Raw genomic sequence first — 20,671 nt, forward strand, 5'->3', positions numbered from 1 at the left:
TTTTTGGGGTTAGGTTAATATGTGCTTTTGTTCGTTAGTCTTGATCTTTTATTGCGTAACTTTGGTTAATTGTTTTGCATGATTTTTATTGTGAAAAATGTTTAATAAACATATTTGGGGAAAAAATTATACTTCAACAAAACTTTAAATAGCAAATCAAATTAGACAGTCACTAGTAAAAACTGTAACTAAATAAGCACCAGTAGTGACAATTTTAACGTTCTGTGATGTTAAAGAACACAATTAAAACAAAGTACTTTTCTGGTGTTGCAGATGTATCTGTTTGATAAAATATTCTTGCTGCTGTAATACAACAGCCACTGATAAGCTTGTAGTTTACAGGGCCAATAATTAGCAAGAGGGATTGTTTAATTTCATTCAAAAATTAAACTTTCTCAATAAAGCTTACTCACCAGCCAGACTGCCCTTCCAGTCCATGTTTTGTACCCCTGTACACATAGGTTTGTCAAGTTGTAACTTGGCGAAATCAGCCTGTCGCTTTGCAAAAGCTGTCTGTGAAAATAAATAGGTTTTACAAATTGAAGAGACTTGCATTCTGAAAATTGTCAGACTGTGCAATCAGCAACCAACTGCATTTTTTTTTTGGAAGCCCTGACACTCGTAGTGGAGTTGAGGGAAGCTAACAAATCGGCATACAAAAGTGCACCATAGCCCAGTGAAGAACAATTCTTAGAAATACATCAAACTGTCTTCTGTGGAAAACATACAGCCTAATAGGAAAATAATACAAATACTGACTCGCATTACAAGGTTTTTTACATTTTTGGGGAGAATGCGCCCACATAGACAACTAGGGTTGGTACAGGATATTAAAACCAAAACCAGATATTTTGAGTTCAAGCTCCACATATACTTATGGTATTGCTCGTTAGGAATATAGGATTTGGAGTAGGCCATTCAATCCTTCCAACCTGATCTACCATTCAATAAATCATGGCTGATCCAGTTGTGATCTCAACACTTTTTGTCTGGTACCTCCATAACCCATGACTCCTTTGTCTATCAAAAATCTAATTCTGCCTTGAAAAAATTCAATGATCCAACCTCCAATGTTTTCTCGGGAAGGGAATTCTACAGACTAACGATCCATTGAGGGAAAAATATTCTTGTGTCCGGCTGAAAAGGGACACAAGATCTCTTATTCTTACGCTGTGTCCCCCAATTGTAGTCTCCCACTCAAGAGGAAACATTTTCTCCATATCCACCCTATCAAGTCCCCTCAGGATCTTGTATGTTTTAATAAGATCACCTATCATTCTTCTAAGTTCCAATTGGAATAGGTTCAATCTTTCTTCATAAGATGAGCCAGGAATAAGTCCCGTGAACCTTCTCTGAACTGCTTTTAACGTAATTATATCCTTTTTCGAATTAAGAAAACCAAAGTACTCCAGATGTGGTCTTACCAAGGCCCTGTGCAGCAGCAGTAAATTTCCCTATTTTTTATATCTCACTCACCTTGAAATAAATGCCAACATTCAATTTGCCTTCCTAATCACTGGCTGTACCTGCATACTATCTTTTTGGGATTCATATATTAGAACACCCAGATCCCTCTATGATAATAATAATATTATAATTGCTTATTGTCACAAGTAGGCTTCAATGAAGTTACTGTAAAAAGCCCCTAGTCGCTACATTCCAGCGTATGTTCGGAGAGGCCGGGAATTGAACCCGCGCTGTTGGCCTTGTTCTGCATTACAAGCCAGCTGTTTAGCCCACTTTGCTAAACCAGCCCAAACCAGGCTAAGGCTGCTGATAGTGGAACATTAAGAGATCAGAATGAGTTAAAGGCAGAACAAAGGTAATCAGTGTGTCAAAGGGCAACTAGAAACAGGGAACAAATAGCTCAACTGGGGTGGGGGAGGAGAGGGGAGACAATAGTGAGGGAAAATTGGATTGATTGAAGAAATGAAAATGAATTGATAGAAATAAAAATGGGGCGCTGCCGAACCTAGGGAGCTACTACTGGGCAGCAAATGTGGCGATGATCCGTAAGTGGGTGATGGAGGGAGAGGGGGCGGCATGGAAGAGGTTGGAGATGGCGTCCTGCAAAGGAACGAGCCTGGGGGCGCTGGTGACGGCACTGCTGCCGCTCTCGCCGTCAAGGTACACGAGTCCAGTGGTGGCGGCAACGCTAAAGATTTGGGGCCAGTGGAGACGGCACGGGGTGCAATGGGAGCCTCGGTGTGGTCCCCGATCAGGGTAAACCACTGGTTTGTCCCGGGGAGGATGGACGGGGGGTTTCAGAGCTGGCATCGGGCGGGGATTAGAAGAATGGGGGACCTGTTCATTGATGGGACGTTTGCGAGCCTAGGGGCACTAGAGGAGAAGTTTGAGATAGCCTCGGGAAATGCTTTCAGATACATGCAGGTGAGGGCGTTTGTGAGGCGGCAGGTAAGGGAATTCCGTTGCTCCCGGCACAGGAAATTCAAGACAGGGTGATCGCGGGCGTATGGGTGGGAGAGGGCAAGGTGTCGGCAATATATCAGGAGATGAAAGAGGGGGAAGCGTTGGTAGAGGAGCTGAAGGGTAAATGGGAGGAGGAGCTGGGGGAGGAGATTGAGGAGGGGCTATGGGCTGATGACCTAGGTAGGGTTAATTCCTCCTCCTTGTGTGCCAGGCTCAGCCTGATACAATTTAAGGTGGTTCACAGAGCGCATTTGACGGGGGCGAGGTGGAGTAGGTTTTTTGGGGTAGAGGACAGATATGGGAGGTGCTCAGGAAGTCCAGCAAACCATGTCCATATGTTTTGGTCATGTCCGGCACTGGAGGGGTTCTGGAGAGGAGTGACGGGAACAATATCTAAGGTGGTGAAAGTCCGGGTCAAGCCAAGCTGGGGGCTAGCAATATTTGGAGTAGTGGACGAGCAAGGAGCGCAGGAGTCGAAAGAGGCCGGCATTCTGGCCTTTGCGTCCCTAGTAGCCCGGCGAAGGATCTTGCTAATGTGGAAGGAGGCAAAGCCCCCCCGCGTGGCGGCCTGGACAAACGACATGGCTGGGTTCATTAAGCTGGAGAGGATAAAGTTTGCCTTGAGAGGGTTCTACAGGCGGTGGCAACCGTTCCTAGACTATCTCGTGGAGCGTTAAGAGGAAGGTCGGTCAGCAGCAGCAGCAACCCGGGGGGGGGATGCCCTGTGAAGGGGGGGGGGGGGGGGGGGTCTGCCTAGGGTGTATTTGAGCAAGAGAACACATGAAAGATCTGGAAAACTGGCATGTACGGGAGGAAGCCAGTGTACAAAGCTCCGGAACATATCGTTTTATCATGTATATATCTTGCTATGTGTGTTTTCTTTCTATTTTGTTACGGGGGGGGGGGTGTTTGTAAGGGTGAAAAATTGTGTTAAAAAACTTTAATAAATATATTTTTTTTTAAAAGAAAGAAAAATGGGGTGAAGGTGGAGGAGAGAGTTCACAGTCTGAGGTTGTTGAACTCAATGTTAAGTCCGGAATGCTGTAATGTGGCGAATCGGAAGATGAGATAAAATAATTCATAGAATTCTGTACCTTGTATAGAAACACCCAGCTCCAAGCAAAACTAACCAGAAAGCACAACAAAAAGAACCGATAGGGCTGTGTAAATGGTGGGGCGACGATGCATACAATCCAAAATATTAGAACAATACAAGTCAGCATGGCCAATATCTGGAGGGAAAAAGGGGAAAAAGTCAAAGAGATACCAGATCATTCACAATCAAAACCCATAGTCCCACTTAGTGTCCAACATATGCAAATATACACAGTATTGTCTTCTAGACTTAAATGGCTGCTTAGCGTGGGACACTTTTCTGGCCTTTGCTGTGGATGCAGTGATTAAACCCAAAAGGATGGGAATCAGAGTAAAATGGAACCACAAGTGAGTTCTGAAATATGTTGTAAAGAGGCCCATTGTGCAAAGATCTGAATTACATTTTAAAGCTAATCTGGTCCTTTATTGCCATCATTATACATTTAAATCAGCATTTTTCAAAGTGGGGGTCGCAACCTGGATGGTGTAAAATGGGTGACCAAAAGATCACCAAAAATGACTCCTAAAGATCGCCTGACCATTTTTTTTTCCAGGGTAAATCTTTGCTGCAGTACAATATATGGCCACATAAGGCTGATGTGGAAGCTGGTGCCGAGGACTTTCTTGCCTCCCTGGCTCACTTACAGTCACCGCCACCGAGACAGCCTCCAGCAGCGATTCCCGTTTCTGCAGAAGCTGATCGGTCAAATTAGTCAGCGTCTGCAACTGAAACTGAAGAGTTGCAAAGATAAATCAATTCTCTTTAAGTTTCTTTCCTGAAGATATTCCTTTTCCACAGAATTAGTTTCCAGTAGTGCGTTGCATTATATTTTGTCAAGCCTTCATTTCCCACCTGAAGCCAAATGACTGTTTCGAATGTGTTTCAACAAGTACCCCAGTCAGCAGCTCGGAGCCAGTGGGCTCCCATATACAAAATTTAGCAGATAATTCCCGTGTATCCTGTGGGGATCTCATTGCCTTTCAATTGGTCCACAGTTATGAAGCTGCTTCATGTTTCCCCAATTCTCAACTCGGCTCTGGGAGGACGGGTGTAGGTTTGAGAAATCCATCCATTCGAGTCAGGGTATCTGTTTATTACAAATTATTTAGATCTCCAAGTAACAAAGTAGAAAATATATTTTTATTTATAACACTTATATATTGTAATACAGAAGTGCCAACAACAAATGTGGCATTTTTAAAAGTAACTATGGAGAATCTATTGTGAATATGGTGTGAGTAGTGAGAGTCAACCATTTTGTATAAGTGGGTTGCCGGAAAAAAGTTTGAAAATCACTGCATTAGATTGTGTGATTTTGAATGTGTGCTTATAGTTCTGCTTGGTTCAGTGTCAGCACCCAGTTAGATCATAGGTACAAAGTCCACTGCAGGATTTGAGCACATAATCTAGTCGAACACTTCAGTACAGTACTAAATGCTGTATCATCAGGGATACTGACTTTCAGTTGCAACATTAAACCAAGACAAACTTGGATTTTCTTAACAGTGCCTTCGTCAGGACATCCCAAAGCGACATGAAAAATGAAAAAAATGAAATGAAAATCACTTGTCACAAGTAGGTTTCAAATTAAGTTACTGTGAAAAGCCCCTAGTCGCCACATTCCGGCACCTGTTCGGGGAGGCTGGTACGGGAATTGAACCGTGTTGCTAGCCTGCCTTGGTGTGCTTTCAAAGCCAGCGATTTAGCCCTGTGTTAACCCAATTAAGCAATTAAGAGTAGTCACTGTTGTAGTAAACATAGCAGCCAAATCACCCACACCAAACTCTCAGAAACGGCAAAAATGCTAGTGACGAGCACTCTGTGGAGAAAATACTTCCATTACACTGTGTTTTTTTAAAAAATCTATTTTATTAAAGTTTTTCGATCAAACTAAAACAAAAATTTCCCATTTTACAACTTTGTAATAATATATACATTGATCGTTTTTTAAATAAATAATATGCTAACTAACGGCAACTGCCAACAACAAAATAAGAAACAACAGAAATAGTAACTAAAATAGTAACTTCGTAAAATCTAATATAAATAACTAATATATAAACACACACATAAAACCCGAGGACCCAAATGAGTCCTCCCCCCTCCCCACATGGCTGCTGTTGCTACCTTTACTATTTTCCCTTATCGCTCTGCGAGATAGTCGAGGAACGATTGCCACCGCCTGGTGAACCCTTGAGCCGAACCTCTCAGTGCGTACTTTATCCGCTCCAATTTTATGAACCCTGCCATGTCGTTTATCCAGGCCTCCACGCCCGGGGGTTTAGCTTCTTTCCACATAAGTAGAATCCTTCGCCGGGCTACTAGGGACGCAAAGGCCAAAACATCGGCCTCTCTCGCCTCCTGCACTCCCGGCTCATCTGCAACCCCAAATATAGCCAACCCCCAGCCTGGTTCGACCCGGACCCCCACCACCTTTGAAATCACTTTTGCCACACCCACCCAGAACCCATGCAATACCGGACATGACCAGAACGTGTGGGTGTGGTTCGCCGGGCTTCCCGCGCATCTCCCGCACTGATCCTCCACTCCAAAAAATCTACTCAGCCTTGCTCCAGTCATATGCGCCGTGTAGAACCTTGAATTGTATCAGGCTGAGCCTGGCACACGAGGACGAAGAGTTTACCCTACTTAGGGCATCTGCCCACAGCCCCTCCTCTATCTCTGCCCACAGCCCCTCCTCTATCTCTTCCCCCAGCTCCTCCTCCCATTTTCCCTTCAGCTCCTCCACCATCGTCTCCTCCTCGTCTCCCATTTCCCTATATATTGTATAGGGAATATGTACTGCCACACTGACATCCTGCCATCACCCACCCATGCCCCCAAAATCACTCTGTCCTGGATCTCTTGCGCCGGGAGCTGCGGAAATTCCCTCACCTGTTGCCTCACAAATGCCCTCACTTGCATATAGCGAAATGCATTCCCAGGTGGCAGCCCATATTTTTCTGTCAGTGCTCCCAGACTCGCGAACGTCCCGTCTAAGAACAAGTCCTTCAATTTTGCAATTCCTGCTCGCTGCCAAGATTTAAATCCCCCATCTATCCTTCCCGGGACGAACCTATGATTGTTCCTTATCGGGGACCACACTGAGGCACCCGTCACTCCCTTATGTCGTCTCCACTGCCCCCAAATTTTCAGAGTTGCCACCACCACTGGGTTTGTGGTGTATTTTTTCGGGGAGAATGGCAACGGCGCCGTCGCCAGTGCTTTTAGGCTAGTTCCCCTACAGGATGCCATCTCCAGTCTTTTCCACGCCGCCCCTTCTTCTTCCCTCATCCACTTACATATCATGAACACGTTGGCGGCCCAATAATAATCACTTAGACTCGGCAGTGCCAGTCCCCCTCTGTCCCTACTGCGCTGCAGGAACCCCCTCTTTACTCTTGGGGTCTTTCCAGCCCACACAAAGCTCATAATACTCTTGTCCACCTTTTAAAAAAAGGCCTTTGTAATCAGTACAGGGAGGCACTGGAACACAAAAAGAAACCTTGGAAGAACCACCATTTTAACCGCCTGCACCCTGCCCGCCAATGACAGGGGCACCATGTCCCACCTCCTAAAGTCCTCTTCCATCTGCTCTACCATTCGTGCCAAGTTAAGCTTATGCAAGGTTCCCCAGTTCCTGGCCACCTGGATCCCCAAATACCGGAAATCCCTTGTTACCCTCCTCAACGGTAAATCGTCTATTCCCCTGCCCTGTTCCCCGGGGTGCATCACAAACAGTTCATTCTTCCCCATATTTAATTTATATCCTGAAAATTCTCCAAACTCCCTGAGTGTCTGCATTATCTCAGGCATCCCCTCCACTGGGTCCGCGACATACAACAACAAATCATCCGCGTATAATGACACCCGATGCTCTTCTCCTAAGTACCCCCCTCCACTTCCTGGAGCCCCTCAGCGCTATGGCCAGTGGCTCAATTGCCAACGCAAACAGTAATGGGGACATCCCTGTCTTGTACCCTATATAGTCGGAAGTGGTCAGATCGTTGCCTATTTGTAATCACACTTGCCACCGGGGCCCTGTACAGGAGCTGAACCCATCTAATGAACCCCTCTCCAAATCCAAATCTCCTCAGTACTTCCCACAGGTAGTCCCACTCCACTCTATCAAATGCTTTCTCTGCATCCATCGGCACCACTATCTCCGCCTCCCCCTCCGGTGGGGGCATCAGCATCACCCCCAGCAGCCTCCGTATATTAGCATTCAATTGCCTCCCTTTAACAAACCCCGTTTGATCATCATGCACCACCCCAGGGACACAGTCCTATATCCTCGTCGCCAGCACCTTGGCCAAAAGCTTGGCATCTACGTTCAAGAGGGAAATAGGCCTGTATGACCCGCACTGCAGCGGGTCTTTGTCTCTTTTCAGGATCAGCGATATCGTCGGGGGTAGTGTCCCCCTTTCCCTAGACTCATTAAAGGTTCTCGTCAGAAGTGGGGCCAGCAGGTCCACGTATTTCCTATAGAATTCCACCGGGAACCCATCCGGTTTCGGGGCCTTCCCTGCCTGCATGTTCCCAATTCCTTTTACCACCTCCTCCATCTCAATCTGCGCTCCCAGTCCTGTGATCTCCTGTTCCTCAACCTTCGGGAACTCCAGCTGGTCTAGGAAACGCATCATTCCCTCTTTCCCTTCCGGGGATTGAGCCTTATATAGCCTCTGAAGGGGTTGAGCCTTATATAGCCTCTCGTAAAATACCTTAAATACCCCGTTCACCCTCTCCGCTCCCCGTTCCATCTTTCCCTCCTCGTCTCTAACCCCTCCGATCTCTCTCACCGCCCCCCTCTTCCTAAGTTGTTGGGCCAGCAGCCGGCTCGCCTTCTCTCCATATTCATACTGCACTCCCTGTGCCTTCCTCCATTGTGCCTCCGCCTTACCCGTGGTCAACATGTCAAAGTCCGTGTGCAATCTCCGTCTTTCCCTGTATAGCCCTTCATCTGGAGCCTCCGCATATTGCCTATCCACCCTCAAAATCTCCCTCAACAATCTCTCCCTTTCTTTACCCTCTTGTTTCCCCTTATGGGCCCTTATGGAGATCAGCTCCCCTCTAACCACCGCCTTCAGCGCCTCCCAGACCACTCCCACCTGGACCTCTCCGTCATCATTAATCTCTAGGTACCTTTCAATACATCCCCTCACCCTTACACATACCCCACGTCCACCAACAGTCCCATATCTAATCTCCAGAGTGGGCGCTGTTCCTTTTCCTCTCCTACTTCCAGATCTACCCAATGTGGGGCATGATCTGAAATGGCTATAGCCGAATACTCCGTTCCTGCCACCTTCGGGATCAGCGCCCTTCCCAGGACAAAGAAGTCTATCCGGGAGTACACTTTGTGGACATGGGAGAAGAAGGAAAACTCTTTACTCCTTGGCCTAGTAAATCTCCAGGGATCCACTCCTCCCATCTGCTCCATAAAGCCCTTAAGCACCTTGGCCGCTGCCGGCCTCCTCCCGGTCCTAGATCTGGACCGGTCCAGCCCTGGGTCCAGCACCGTGTTGAAGTCCCCCCCCATTACCAACTTTCCCATCTCCAGGTCCGGGATGCGCCCCAACATACGCTTCATAAAGTTCGCGTCATCCCAGTTCGGGGCATATACATTCACCAGCACCACCGCCTCACCTTGCAATCTGCCACTCACCATCACGTACCTGCCCCCACTATCCACCACTATGGTCTTAGCCTCAAACAATACCCGTTTCCCCACCAGTATAGCCACCCCTCTATTTTTCGCATCCAAGCCCGAGTGGAATACCTGTCCCACCCATCCTTTCCTTAATCTGACCTGATCCGCCAGTTTCAGGTGCGTCTCTTGAAGCATGACCACGTCTGCCTTTAGCTTCTTTAGGTGCGCAAGTACCCTTGCCCTCTTAATCGGCCCGTTCAACCCTCTCACGTTCCACGTGATCAACCGGGTTGGGGGGCTCTTTACCCCCCCCCTCGCCGACTAGCCATCCCCTTTTTTAGACCAGCTCCTCACCCGGATCCCACGCACCCGCTTTTCTCCCCGATGGCGCCCTCCCGTCCCGACCATCCCGTAACAGCTCCCCCTTCCCCTTAGCAGCAGCAACCCAGTTACCCCCCCCCCCCCCCCCCCCCCCGCTAGATCCCTCTCTAGCTTAGTTGCTCCCCCCAATTGCTTCCGGAAGTCAGCAAACTCTGGCTGACCTCGACTTCCTCCGTTTTTCCTTAGCCTCCCATCATGTGAGGCCCCCTCCTTCCTGCGCCCCCTTTTCCCGCCACAATTTCCATAGCGCGGAGACAAAGCCCGTGCTTCCCTCTCGGCCCCGCCCTTGATGGCGCACCTCCCTCTCTTCTTCCCCCTCCCCTTCCCCACCGGCGCCCACATTTCTTCGAGTGTGTCCCCCCTTCGTGGGGAAAGAAATTTTTTTTTCTTCCCCCCAGCCCCCATCTGATTCACAGTCCCTTGCCACCACCTCACTACTTCATTTCAAACACTCTTTCTCCAATCTAGTCCAACTTCTCCTCTTCGATAAATGTCCACGCCTCTTCTGCCGTCTCGAAGTAGTGGCGTTTACCCTGGTGTGTAACCCACAGTCTTGCCGGCTGCAACATTCCGAACTTCACTTTCCTCTCGTGGAGCACCGCCTTGGCCCGATTGAAACTCGCCCTCCTTCTCGCCACCTCCGCACTCCAATCCTGATACACGCGGATCACCGCGTTCTCCCACCTGCTGCTCCGTGCCTTTTTCGCCCATCTCAGGACCATCTCCCTGTCCTTGTAGCGGTGGAACCTCACCACTATTGCTCGAGGTATTTCTCCTGCCTTTGGTCTTCTCACGAGGACTCGATACGCTCTCTCCACTTCCAGGGGGCCCGTCGGGGCCTCAGCTCCCATTAAGATATGGAGCATCGTGCTCACATACGCCCCAACGTCCGCTCCCTCTGCCCCTTCGGGAAGACCCAAGATTCTTAAGTTCTTCCTCCTCGAGCTATTTTCCAGGGCTTCCAGTCTCTCCATACACCTCTTATGCAGTGCCTCGTGCGTCTCAGTCTTCACCACCAAGCCCTGTATCTCGTCCTCATTTTCGGCAGCTTTTGCCTTCACTCCACGGAGCTCCATCTCTTGGGTCTTCTGCGCCTCCTTTAACCCCTCAATCGCCTGCAGCATCGGCGCCAGCACCTCCTTCTTGAGCTCCTCCACACATCGCCGGAGGAACTCCTGCTGTTCCAGGCCCCATACCAACTGGCCTCCCTCCGCCGCCATCTTGCTTCTCACTTCCCTTCTTTGCCGCTGCTCCAGAGGATCCTCCGTAATCTGGCCACTATTATCTCTTCTGTCCATTCACATCCGGGGGGACTCACTTCTATGTCGCCTCACAGTGGGTTCAGCCTTCGAAAATTGCCGTTGGGGCTCCCGATAAGAGCCCAAAAGTCCGTTAAAACGGGAGGTGCCGAAACGTGCGACTTAGCTGGTCATTGCCGCACCCGGAAGTCCCCATTACACTGTGTTAACTGAACACTATTACAATTAGGCTGCTCTTCCTGGAGGGCTTTTTCCAGTCTAGTTGATGCTCTGTAACTACACAACTGAAAATTAAATATTGTTTTATTAAAAGCTTCCAAATTCACTGAAGAGGCTTCAGGTCAATCCAGAACTAAAAAACTGCTGTGAATACTCTGCTCACATTTTGACAGCTGTGACAAATTGCACCATGACAGCTGAGACAAGCCACATTTTAAAAAAAAATCAACAATATTCTTTAAAAAAAGTTAATTTCCTCCATTTCCAAATGTTAGGGGATCCTTTAGAAAAAAAAAATCCAGGATCCAATCGCATTTTTGCCAAAACTTGACCAGTCCTTTTAACAAACAGGGCAAAAAACATTATATTGAGGTGATAAATGACCAGATGACCTGTTTCAGTAATGTTTTAAGGGCTAAACCTGGGTCAGGATATCGAATCGGACTTTTCAGGTCTCTTCCAAGGTGTGTGCGTGGGTTTCCTCCGGGTGCTCCGGTTTCCTCCCACAGTCCAAAGATGTGCAGGTTAGGTGGATTGGCCATGATAAATTGCCCTTAGTGTCCAAAATTGCCCTTAGTGTTGGGTGGGGTTGCTGGGTTATGGGGATAGGGTGGAGGTGTGGATCTTGGGTAGGGTGCTCTTTCCAAGAGCCGGTGCAGACTCGATGGGCCGAATGGCCTCCTTCTGCACTGTAAATTCTATGATTCTATGAAAACAATGTGATCTTTTACATCCATCCAACAGTTTAATATCTCCTCGGAAAGATGTCACCACTGACAGTGCTGTGCTCCCTCAGTGCTGCTCTGTGGTTTCAGCCCAGTTCTTTGTCCAAGTCTCTTGAGTGGAATTTGAAATACAATCTTTGACTCAGAAGCTAGAGTGCTACCTACCATCTAAATTACAGATGAAATAATCTTGATCAACATGCATATGAAAATCCAGGCCAATTTTAAGACAGAATAAAAATGAATTATGAATGTATCAATAAGACCTGCGCACTAAGGTCTAATTGATACTCACTCACATTTATGCTGGACATACCTTCACAAGTTAAACCAGTTTTACAAGCCAACTAACATCTATGAAGTATTAAAAGCCACAAACTGACATTTTTTGGCAATCTCAGACTGAATAAAATTAATGCAGTTATTTTTAACAGATACAAAAAAAATCATCCACTCTCACCAGAAATGCTGTTGAGGGATCCACACCGAATGTGTCCTCAAATCTCCATTTCCAAACTTCATGATCATGAAATTTAAAGTTAATTAGAAGTTTACTAAGCGCATCATCCAAAGCGCCAGCCTTCCAGGTTTTGCCACTGAGAAACTTCTTCATCTCAGTTACATCTTGTTTTGAAATTAAAATCTCTGCATCATAGTGAACTTCACTGTTATCATCAGGCTAGAGGGGAAAAAAGTAAGGCCTTTTAGTTTAATTGCAGCAATAATTCAAAATATAATCTGCATACAAAACTGAAATATCTGTTTTTATATAAATTGAAATATTTTGGTATTTTAATAGCTTGGACTTCAAACAGCTGAGGGACATCCAGAAACAGAATCATCAGGATACTCCCAATTGCTCAGCAAAGGGCAACATCGACAGTGAGTGTTGGGAGACCAGCACACAAGGATCTATTCTGAACAATGCCGATGATTATTTGGGTGATGTGCCAGCCATAGGTAAATAGGTGCTGGATGTGAAGGCAAGAGGTGGATATGAAGCTAGCTAGCAGCACTGGTAGCTCTGTGAGGGCAAAGTGGGAGTATCTTAATATCAGGCAGGATCCGGAGTTTCAGAAAGTGCTGTTGGATGGGTGTGTAGTGCAATGTAAGAGGCTTTTGTTGTGGTGGGTAATGTCATCCTGTGTAGATGCATTCACTGACTTTGACCACAGTTTGAGATTTATTGTGGCACTGCGCCAGTTCCTTTGTTCTAGACTCTGGGAGCTACTCTCCCTGGCTCTCTGTTATCATTCCTTTCGGAAGGTGGTCCTTGAGAGCCTCTTGGCTCCTCCATAAAACCAGTGTCTCTGCTCCTTCCCATCTGTACGATTAATGGTCATTGCCCGAGCTGTTACTCATGTAGAAAATAAGGTGTGCAATCGTTAGATCCTCCACCCAAGATTTGTAGTTATTAGCCAACTCAAAGCTCTACGGACTAAAGATCCCATGAATGTGTCAATAAAATTCACATCACCGGAAGCAGCAATGTCTGCTAATTATTGGAACTAACATAACCCGATTTCCTTTTTAAAAACATATTTTTATTCAAATTTTTTACATATTTTCAACAACCCCCCCCCCCCCTTACAGAAATAAGAAAAAACAAAGAACACATATATAAACATCTAATAGCTATGTCACGTATTCTCCCAATATACAAGACCCCCATTAAACGATAATAAACACAGTAGTAAACACAGTAGTAAACACAAAGTACCCCCCCCCCCCCGGGTTGCTGCTGCTGCTGACCACCTCATAACGCTCCGCTAGAAAGTCTAGGACCGGTTGCCACCGCCTGAAGCACCCTTGCACAGACCATCTCAAGGCAAATTTTACCCTCTCCAATTTAATGAACCCTGCCATGTCGCTGATCCAGGCTTCCACGCTCGGGGGCCTCGCATCCTTCCACTGTAGCAGAATCCTGCGCCGGGCTACCAGGGATGCAAAGGCCAGAATACCGGTCTCTTTCGCCTCCTGCACTCCCGGCTTGTCCGATACCCCAAATAGTGCGAGCCACCAACTCGGCTTAACCCTGGTGTTTACCACCTTAGACACCATCCTCGCAACGCCCCTCCAGACCCATCAAACGCTGGGCACACCCAGAACATGAGCATGATTTTCTGGGCTCCCCGAACACCTCACACACCTGTCCTCACAGGACGCCATCTCTAGCCTCTTCCACGCCGCCCCCTCTCCCTCCATTACCCAGTTACGGATCATCACCACATTGGCTGCCCAATAAAACCCACACAAATTCGGCAGCGCCAGCCCCCACCCTGTCCCTGCTACGCTTCAGAAACACTCTCTTCACCCTTGGGGTCTTATTCGCCCACACAAATCCCATGATGCTCCTGCTTACCCGTTTGAAAAAGGCCTTGGGGATCATAATGGGAAGGCACTGGAGGACCGTCATTTTGACCGACTGCACCCAACCCGCTAGCGAGGATGGCAGCATATCCCATCTTTTAAAATCCTCCTCTATCTGCTCCACCAACCACGTCAAATTGAGCTTGTGCAGGGCCCCCCAACTCCTAGCTACTTGGATCCGAAAGCTCTTTTCCGCCCTCTTCAGCTGTAGCTCGTCTATCCCCCTTCCCTGGTCCCCTGAATGCACCACAAAGAGCTCACTCTTCCCTACGTTGAGTCCATACCCCAAAAAGTCCCCAAACTCCCCAAGGATCCGCATGATCTCCGCCATCCCCTCCACAGGATCTGCCACATACAGCAACAGGTCGTCGGCATACAACGACACCCAGTGTTTCTCTCCCCCCCGGACCAGTCGCCTCCATTTCCTGGACTCCCTCAGTGCCATGGCGAACGGCTCAATTGCCAGTGCAAACAACAAGGGCAGTAAGGGGCACCCCTGCCGAAAGTACTCTGACCTCCGCCGGTTCGTAGCCACACTCGCCACTGGGGCTCTAGATAGCAGCCTGACCCAACTGATGAACCCCGCCCCGAACCCAAACCTCCGCAACACTTCCCAAAGATACTCCCACTCCACCCGATCAAAGGCCTTCTCCGCGTCCATAGCTGCCACTACCTCCGCTTCCCCCTCCACCGAGGGCATCATAATCACATTGAGGAGCCTCCGCACATTTGTGTTTCGCTGCCAACCTTCACAAATCCCGTCTGGTCCTCATGAATCACCCCCGGGACACAGTCCTCAATTCTCGTAGCCAGCTCCTTCGCCAGCAACTTAGCGTCAACATTGGGGAGCGAGATCGGTCTATACGACCACATTGCAATGGATCCTTGTCCCTCTTCAAGATCAAAGAAATCAGCACCCTGGACATTGTCGGGGGAAACGTCCCCGCCTCCCTCACCTTATTAAAAGTCCTCACTAGCAACGGGCCCAGCAGGTCCACGTATTTCCTGTAGAATTCAACCGGGAACCCATCCGGCACCGGGCCCTTCCCCGCCTGCATGCTCCCCAATCCTTTAACCAGCTCCTCCAGCCCAATCGGCACCCCCAAACCAACCACCTTCTCCTCCTCCTCCACCCTCGGGAACCTCAGCTGATCTAGGAATCGTCGCAATCCTCCTCCCCCGCTGGGGGCTCAGACCTGTACAGATCCCCATAGACGTCCCTAAATACCTTGTTTATTCTCACCGCACTCTGCACCGTATTCCCCCCTCTATCCTTAACTCCACCAATCTCCCTCGCTGCCTCCCTCTTACGAAGCTGATGTGCCAGCATCCGACTCGCCTTCTCCCCATACTCATACATCGTCCCCTGCGCATTCCTCCACTGTGCCTCTGCTTCCCCTGTGGTCAACAGGTCGAATTCCGTCTGGAGGTTCCCTCGCTCCCTAAGTAGCCCCTCCTCGGGGGCCTCTGCATACCTCATGTCTACCCTTAGAATCTCCCCCACCAACCTCTCCCTTTCCCTCCCCTCTCTCTTCTCCCTGTGGGCCCTAATGGAGATTAGCTCTCCCCTGACCACCGCCTTCAACGCCTCCCAGACTACCCCCACCTGCACACACCCCCCTCCGTTGTCGTTGGCCTCCAAATATCTTTCAATACACCCCCGCCCGCACACCCCCTCATCCGCCAACAGTCCCACATCGAGGCGCCACAGCAGGCGCTGGTCCCTCTCCTCCCCCAACTCCAGCTCCACCCAATGCGGGGCGTGGTCCGAGATGGCTATGGCCGAATATTCCGGTCCCTCCACTTTCGGGATTAGCGCCCTACTCAAAATGAAAACATCTATCCGGGAGTAGGCTCTATGGACTGGGAAAATAAGGAAAATTCCCTGGCCAGCGGCCTGGCAAACCTCCATGGATCCACTCCCCCCATCTGGTCCATAAACCCCGAGCACCTTGGCCGCAGCCGCCCCCCCCCCATTATCAAGCTCCCTGCCTCCAGGTCCGGAATCCAGCCCAACATGCGCCGCATAAATCCAGCATCGTCCCAATTCAGGGCATACACATTCACCAAGACCACCCGCACCACCTGCAGCTTACCGTTCACCATCACATACCTACCTCCATTGTCTGCCACGGTGCTCAGCGCCTCAAACGACACCCGCCTCCCCACCAAAATCGCAACCCCTCGATTCTTTGCGTCCAACCCAGAGTGGAAATCCTGCCCTACTCACCCCTTTCTCAGCTTAACCTGGTCTGCTACCCTCAAATGCGTCTCCTGGAGCATGACCACATCTGTCTTCAGTCCCTTCAGGTGCGCGAACACACGGGCCCGCCTCTCACATTCCAAGTTATCAGCCCCCACCCCGCCGATTAGCCTTCTCCCTTTCTAGGCCAGCCGCATGCCCACGCCTCCCGCACTCTCTGTTCCCCCCACGGCAGACCCCCGCCCCAACTCTCTCTTCAAGCTCTAGCTCCCTTTTGGCCAATGCAGCAGCAACCCAGTTCCCCCCAAGCTAGGTCCCCCCCTAGCTGCGTTGCTCCCCTCTTAGCACACCCATAAGTCAGCTGACTCCTGCTGACCCCGGCCGCTCCCGCCATTCCATCGATCTCCCCCCCCTCCTGTCCATCAGTGGGCGCTCCTCTCCAGCACCACCCCTCCCACATGACCCCACCCCATTCCTTCACGCAGGAAAGAAAACACGGTTTCCACCAAGCCGGCCCCGTCCTCTCAGGCACAGCTCCCTTTCGCGGCCTGATCCCAGCTCCACCTCGGGCCTCCCCTCTCTCTTTCCCCCCCCCAATGAAACCCCCTCTTCCAACCACCAATTCCCACACTCTCACCAAACCCCACTACGAACCATTTCACCCTACCCCACCCAGCACCCAAAAAAACCCAACAGTACCAAACAGAACAGAACATCCCCCCCCAAAACACTCCCTGTCCACGGCGGCTCGTTGGGCTTGGGCCTCCTCGCCAGGACTCGGTGGGCCCCCTCCAGCTGCAGGGGCCCCGGGAAGGCCCCCGCGCCCATCATCGTGACCACGTATGCTCCAACATCCGACCCCTCCACTCCCTCCGGGAGACCCAGAATCCGCAGGTTCTTCCTCCTCGACTGGTTCTCCATGTCCTCAAACTTTTCCTGCCATTTCTTATGCATCGCCTCGTGCGCCTCTACCTTCACCGCCAGGCCCAAGATCTTGTCCTCATTCTCCGAGGCCTTTTGCCGCACCTCCCGGGTCGCTGCCCCTTGGACCTTCTGGGTCTCGAGCAGCCCGTCTATCGAAGCCTTCATCGGCTCCAACAGCTCTGCCTTCAATTCCATGAAGCAGCGCTGGAGAAACTCCTGCTGTTCCTGTGACCACTGCGCCCACGCTGCCTGGTCTCCACCCGCCGCCATCTTGGCTTTCCTCTCTCGCACTTTTCGCTGCTCCAAAACTACTTTTTTCAACGCTCCACTCCTGGTCCAATCCATACAGTGCTGGGGAAATGTTACTATCACCTTCCCACACTGGGAACCGTCGAACAAATGCCGCAGGGGGCCCTAAAAAGAGCCCAAAAGTCCGTTTCTGTCGGGAGCTGCCAAACGTGCGACTTAGCTCCGCATAGCCGCAACCGGAAGTTCCCATAACCCGATTTCTAAAGACAGCAATTTTATTTTATTCATTCATGGGTTGCGGGTGTCGCTGGCTGGGCCAACATTTATTGCCCATTCCTAATTACCCTTGAACTTAGTTGCTTGCTAGGCCATTTCAGAGGGATGCCAGCACGGTGGCGCAGTGGTTAGCACTGCTGTCTCAAGGCACCGAGGTCCCAGGTTCGATCCCAGCTATTGGTCACTCTCAGTGTGGAGTTTACACACACTTCCCGTGTTTGTGTGGGTTTCGCCCCCACAACCCAAAAGATGTGCAGGTTAGGTGGATAGGCCACGCTAAATTGTCCCTTAATTGGAAAAAATGAATTGGGAACACAAAAAAAAAATTTCCAAGGCCATTTAAGAGTCAACCACATCTGTGTGTGACGTGATGTAGGCCAGACAAGGCAAGGTTGGTAGATTTCCTTCTCTACAGGATATTAGTAAAGGTCATCATGAGACCTTCAATTCCAGATTTCTATTGAATACAAATTTCACCATCTGCCGTGCTAGAATGTGACCCTGGGTCCCCAGAGAATTAATTATTAGTCCAGTGACATATCACTACTCTACAGTGTCTCCTGAATCTGCATATTTAAGATGCAACACACTTGAATCACTTCATTCTAATTCCAAAACTCCATTGTAAATACATCATTGTGCAGATAAGTTTCGAAGGAGGGCAAGATGGGGACATAAAAAAGGAAGCTTAGGTGATGAGAAAAGACGCAGCAACGAGAGTTGCTTTTGGTTTTAAAAATTAAATAGATACCCTGATTTCTACTTGTGGTCCAGGATTTGCAAGATTAAATCCTCTAATCCCAGGGTCACAGAATTTCATAGAATTTACAGTGCAGGAGGCCATTCAGCCCTTTTGAGTCTGCACCGGCCCTTACAAAGAGCACCCTACTGAAGCCCACGTATCTACCCTATCTCTGTAACCCAGTAAACCCCACTTAACATTTTTTGGACACGAAGGGCAATTTAGCAAGGCCAATCCACCTAACCCACACATCTTTGGACTGTGGGAGGAAACCAGAGCACCCAGAGGAAACCCACGCAGACACGGGGAGAACGTGCAGACTCCGCACAGTGTCCCAAGACGGGAGACGAACTTGGCACCCTGGAGCTGTGAAGCAACTGTGCTAACCACTATGCTACCGTGCTGTCCTTGCATCCCTGGATGGAAAACCTCAACAGCAAATGTATGTTTACTCATGTTTTGAACTATATGCAGATGGGGCATAAAACAAAATTCTTATCAAACTTTCTGCTTGCAGAGTACTTACCAAACCTAATTTTCCAGTCTCCAACAGCAGCTTATTCAGGTATCTTTTAAAAACAGGATTGCAACCAATTTCTGTTGTTTCAACTGACTGTTTCTTTCTATATTCTTCAAACTAAATTAAATGGAAAAAAAAAAAAATCAGTTATCTATAATAGAATCCATAGTAGGTTTGCATGATACAGTTCACATGTAAACATATTTAAAACGGTCAACATTAATTCACAACCTACATATTGAGCATTACCATGACCTGCATAAATCATCAGGCTTTGCATATCATACCTATTGTGTGCTAAAATAAAGAAATTTAACAACAGTATTAAGAATAAATGTATCAACTTGTAGGGCAGCTTAAATGCTTTCACAACACAAATTTATTCACTGCAGTTGCAGACTTCCTTATTCTATCAATTCAACATAATTTCCACATAAAACTAGGCTAATCTTTCATTTGAGAACGGAGACTAGCAAATTTAGAATTTTACTTTTTAAAAATTTTTTATAAAAGTCTTTCTGCGGAAGAACAGAAATACAAAATATCAGATTAAGGTAGTGTAGCCGCTGAAAATGGCTAACTCTCGATTAGAATGGCCAAACCCCGATTTAAAATGGCGAACAGAAGAGGCTGATGGGAAAATCAGCCAACAGTACTCAAACAGACAGTTGCAGGTAAAACAGTGTATTCGCCTCTGGGGAAGCCAGACCGAATCGATACCTGCAGCCATCAACACAACACCCCAGCCATCTGCATATAAAGTAGCAATCCCGGGAACAATATGCTACAAATTAGTAACACAAAGCCGACCCAGACCTTTCGGCGCCAGCAGGAGCTGACACAAAGAGAGGTAAACGACCACCCCAGAATTGGAGACTATCGAACCAAGTGATTGGGACCAAGTCCAATCATTTGGAACCAGGTACAAGGTCCGCCCCGAGAGTCGGGAAGCCCCTGGGGACTATAAGAATAGGGGCCAAGTTCAAACCGACCCTTCTTCTCCCGGTTGCACCCTTCTTCACTCTCTCCAACAGCCGAAAGAAATGTAAGTCTTACTTCAACGATCGCTACCAGATAGACACTCCTGACTATCGACCTGTACCAGCTTTGAATCCCGCAGGCTCAGAACCCATACGAAAGGCCATTTGTTTCCCTGACCTGGTGGGACATTTCCAAAGTTAAGTATTGGCCTGTTAGTTGTAGGAAGTAGCTTAGAGGTAGAATTAATGTATAAGTATTGATTGCTGTATATAATAAATGAGCATTGATTTAACTCTTACTAAGTGGTGTGTTGGATTATTGATCATTACTCGGACTTGAACCACGTGGCGGTATTAGAAAGATACCTGGTGACTCAAGAGCAAAGGTGACAGTATTAGAGCAATTAAGCTAAGGCTAAAACGAGCAACAGTAGCTGGCCTGTTCACAGATTTTACTTACGTGAAAAATATTATGTTCTCCCTCCCTTCTCTGGATTCTGTGCCGTTAAGTGGACAAGAGCAGCATAGTCATGGGCACACCCAACTCCTCTGCAATTGCCACACCAGCACAGAGCTCAGCCACAACAGGCTCAAATGGTTAAATGGCCTACTCATGCCCCTGCCATCCTGGAATTTTCTACTTCACA

At 48.6% G+C, this 20,671-nt stretch overlaps 1 protein-coding gene across 4 annotated transcripts in view; it reads right to left on the reverse strand.

The window, feature by feature from the left end:
* clcc1 (chloride channel CLIC-like 1) overlaps positions 1-20,671 on the reverse strand; it is a 69,658-nt gene that overhangs the window by 32,550 nt on the left and 16,437 nt on the right. For all 4 annotated transcript variants that reach the window (XM_072511416.1, XM_072511412.1, XM_072511414.1 and 1 more), the window contains exons 4-7: positions 19,051-19,161; positions 12,221-12,439; positions 3,525-3,662; positions 414-513 (exon numbers count right to left, since the gene is read on the reverse strand). In XM_072511416.1, the coding sequence (XP_072367517.1) occupies positions 414-513; positions 3,525-3,662; positions 12,221-12,439; positions 19,051-19,161 (568 nt within the window). The remainder of the gene's footprint in view (positions 1-413; positions 514-3,524; positions 3,663-12,220; positions 12,440-19,050; positions 19,162-20,671) is intronic.

This window comes from Scyliorhinus torazame, chromosome 7 (assembly GCF_047496885.1).
Source record: "Scyliorhinus torazame isolate Kashiwa2021f chromosome 7, sScyTor2.1, whole genome shotgun sequence".
Lineage (NCBI taxonomy): Eukaryota > Metazoa > Chordata > Chondrichthyes > Carcharhiniformes > Scyliorhinidae > Scyliorhinus > Scyliorhinus torazame.